Source organism: Pelodiscus sinensis, chromosome 12 (assembly GCF_049634645.1).
Source record: "Pelodiscus sinensis isolate JC-2024 chromosome 12, ASM4963464v1, whole genome shotgun sequence".
Classification (NCBI taxonomy): Eukaryota; Metazoa; Chordata; order Testudines; family Trionychidae; genus Pelodiscus; species Pelodiscus sinensis.
In genome coordinates this window covers 48,829,530-48,833,121 of record NC_134722.1, presented here as the reverse complement: position 1 = coordinate 48,833,121, position 3,592 = coordinate 48,829,530, and the positions used below count along the sequence as shown (strand labels likewise).

At 58.4% G+C, this 3,592-nt stretch overlaps 1 protein-coding gene across 1 annotated transcript; it reads right to left on the bottom strand.

The window, feature by feature from the left end:
• Positions 1 to 455: 455 nt before the first annotated feature.
• EXOSC6 (exosome component 6) lies at positions 456 to 3,088 on the bottom strand. Its single transcript, XM_075940622.1, has one exon. It carries the CDS (start codon positions 3,039 to 3,041, stop codon positions 2,172 to 2,174), a length of 870 nt encoding a protein of 289 aa, XP_075796737.1. The 5' UTR covers positions 3,042 to 3,088; the 3' UTR covers positions 456 to 2,171.
• Between the last annotated feature and the right edge of the window lie 504 nt (positions 3,089 to 3,592).

Genomic DNA, 3,592 nt, shown 5'->3' with positions numbered 1-3,592 from the left:
CAAGAGTGTTAAAGATTGTGGAGTACTCAAATACCAGGATGGGAACTCATGAATATCGAAGAGAGACTGAAACATCTACACCTCTGGAACAACACTAACAGCTGTAATGCCTTCCCCTCTAGGATAAGACTCAAATCCAGCCCAGTTATTATCATGTGCTTGCTGTTCAGTCATTATGATGAAACTGTTGCCTTCAGTCCAGTTTCAAAGCAAAGATTTACATAACTGGCCCCTTTACATAGGAGTAGAGCTGTTATGCACAAAGCTATCCTCTTCACAATAGGGGAACTCAGAGCTGGAGAGTGGGCAGTAAGAGAAAGCTAGCCCTGCTAGTATGGAGTTTTAGTCTTCAGGACATCTGGGGACATCACGGATTTCACTTGGAGAGTTTTCTAATCAAAGGGCCCATTACAGAGCAGAGGACCCACATAGATCAAAGCCAAGAAAACATGAACTTCCCAGTAAGAAAATTTATTGTAATATAAAAATGTTCTCCAGTCAATCAATTCTCTTTGGTGGAGAGTTACAAATGGGTCTTATATATTAACTAGAGTTCACTGGGCAGTGGTTTCTGACTGGTGCTCAGATTTTAGTCACCAAAGTATACAACCAAACCTTTCCATCATCACTTCTGTTGGGAACCCATCCTCCAAATCAATACAAACCAGGGGCTGGGTGAGTTACACATTACAGCAGATTCAGGATAAAGGCTCTCTATCAATTTCTCCTGTTGTAGTCAAGTAATAACATTTACATTAACCCCAGAGAAAGAAAAAAACTGCATTGGTACCTGTCCATTGTATTGAGAATTTGCGTTAACTGGCCTCTTTGGAAATTAAACACTGACATGCAATAAAGAACCCATGCTAAGCAGAGCAGCAACCAAAGAGGAAATGGAAGGTCCCGATTAAATCAAAATAATTACACTAGCAGATCTCTCAATTTTTAGGGAAAGTGAACTGAAAACCAGGAAAAATGCAGTCGTGATTTTCTGGGGGAGAATTAAGATATAATCAACATGTCACCAAAAAAAAAAAATCACTGAGAAACATTTTAAACCATCTAATAAAACAGACTGCTTGCTGGTCAACAGTATTTCTTGCCATTTCGTAGGAATCAGGTGGGAGTCAATAGAAACAATTTAAAATCTCAGGCAGGAGGGGGAGGGTTTTCCCACGTCCCCCTGAAGCACATACCAAATACATTTGTGCACACCAACAAATCAAGGCAGTCTAATCCTACCAATGGAAAGATTCAACTGCCTCACATTGTTGCATGCAGCCAATCACCTGCAAAACAGTTTACCTCTCATCTGCTGAATTGTGTTAACCATAAAGTACAAACCCCATTTCTATTATACTTAAAAAGCCACTTAAACAGTTCTATGGTGGATGGTAGCTGCCATTGGATGGGAAGGACTTGCCCTAAAAGGTTTGCCACAGTTTGTCAGTTCTGCAGTGCTGACTTGCATCTGTAAAGTCTCTTCTACAAGACATCTCCAGCTCACCCCACCTGGTGCCAGCATAGAGAAGAAAAGCCACAAGGAGATCTCCTGCATATGTTCAGTCTCCAGATTCTGGCTTTGCTTTCAGTCCCGATATCGGTTGAAATGTTCACAATTTTGCCATGGTGCTGGTGAATTTCCCTCTGGGTGCAAAAGTCCATGATATGTTCCTCCTTGGTAGAGAGGCCCCATTCAACTCATATCCCTTGCAAGGTGGAGCAATGTCTGGGGCTCTGGTCACACTGCCTCCTCGTGGGGCTTTCCAGAAAGTGGCTACTCCGTGGATCAGGCCCCTTAGCAGTCCAGTCGCAGGGGGGTGAGGTTGCCGCGCTGCTCCCCACACTGGCGATGGGCCAGGTCTTGAGCTAGTTTGGAGGGGCTGCTGCCCAGCACCAAAGGGGGCCTGATCTCATCACAGATGTACTGGTGGGAGGGCTGTGCCACTGAGACCTTCATTAACTCCCGGAAGGGGGGGCTGGCCCATAGTCTGCATTACAGGCTCAGCGAACTGGGAGGGGGCCGTGATTGGAAAGGGGTGAGCAGCTGGCGCCTGTTGGGGGCCCTCGGGGGCGCTTCAGGGAAAGGAGCCTGGCGGGCGGGCCGGGGAGGCCGGGCGGGCCCCTTAGGGCCGGTCCGGGCGGGCGGGGGAGGAGGCCGGGCGGGCCCCTCAGGGCCGGTCAGGGGGAGGGGGCCGGGCGGGCCCCTCAGGGGGAGGAGGCCGGTCCGGGGGGTCCCGCTCGGGGGGCGGCAGGCCCCGCGGGAGCCCGGCCCGGCGCTCGGCGGCGCGCAGCAGGCTGCGGCGCAGCAGCGGGTAGAGGCGCTGGCAGCCCTCCACGCCGAGGCGCACGGCCTGGGCCCAGCTCTCGGGCGGGCCGCCCTGGCCGCTGCCCAGCAGCCCCGCCACCTGGCCCAGGCCCGGCAGCAGCGCCACGGTGAGGCGGGCGGCGGCCGCGCGCTCCTGGGCCGCGCTGGGCTGCAGGCGCCAGGCGGCGGCGGGCCCGGGCGCGCGGCACAGGCCGCAGCCCACCACCAGGTCGAACATCTCCACGCCCGCGTCGGCCAGCGCCAGCGCGGCGGCGCAGAGCGCGGCGGCCAGGCCCGCGCCGCCGTCCTGCAGCAGCAGCGCGGTGAGCTCGAGGCGCGCGCGCGGGTAGCGGGCCAGGCGCACGGCCGGCGCCAGCGCCTCCTGCAGCGCCAGGCCCAGCTCGCGCTCGCGGGCGGCGGCGGCGGGGCCGGGGCGCGGGCGCGCGCCGCGGGCGCAGAAGGGCGCGCGGCGGAAGTCGCAGAGCAGGCGGCCGCGGCCCTCGGCGGCCTCGCGCGGCCCACGCACGGCGCACAGCACCTTGGTGCCGCCGGCCAGCTCCACGTAGGCCGAGCCCTCGGCCTGGCTCAGCAGCCCGGCGCGCGCCAGCAGCGGCCGCAGCGCCCCCGCCTCCGCCTCCGCCTCATCGGCCGCCGCCGCCTGGCCCGGCGCCGCGTACAGCAGCGGCGGCTGCGACTCCTCGGGGCCCGGCACGCGCCGCGGGTCCAGCGGCATGGCGGGGCTGGGAAGCGGCGAGGGGGCGGGGCCAACGGTAACAGCAGGGGGCGGGGTTAGCGAGAGGGCAGGGCCAACGGTAACAGCAGGGGGCGGGGTTAGCGAGAGGGCAGGGCCAACGGTAACAGCAGGGGGCGGGGTTAGCGAGAGGGCAGGGCCAACGGTAACAGCAGGGGGCGGGGTTAGCGAGAGGGCAGGGCCAACGGTAACAGCAGGGGGCGTGGTTAGCGAGGGGGTGGGGCCAACAGAGCAGGGGAGGGAAAAACAAGGAGTGGTCTGGCAGCACTTTACAGACTAACACAGCGGAGCTGGGCTCATGAGCCGGGCACAGCGGGGCGCAGGTTCAGCTGGAGCTGGGAAAGCTCACCCCGCCATCCACACTTGGTTAGTCTCTGAGGTGCTATCAGATTAGTCCTTGTTTTTCAAGTTTTTCCAGCAGGGAAGGGTGGCAGGAGAGAGGGGAGTTAGCAAAGGGGCAGATAATGGCAAGGTGGGGAGGGCAGGGGGCTAGTGAGGGGGCCAGCAGCAGGGGAGGAGATTAGCAAGGGGGC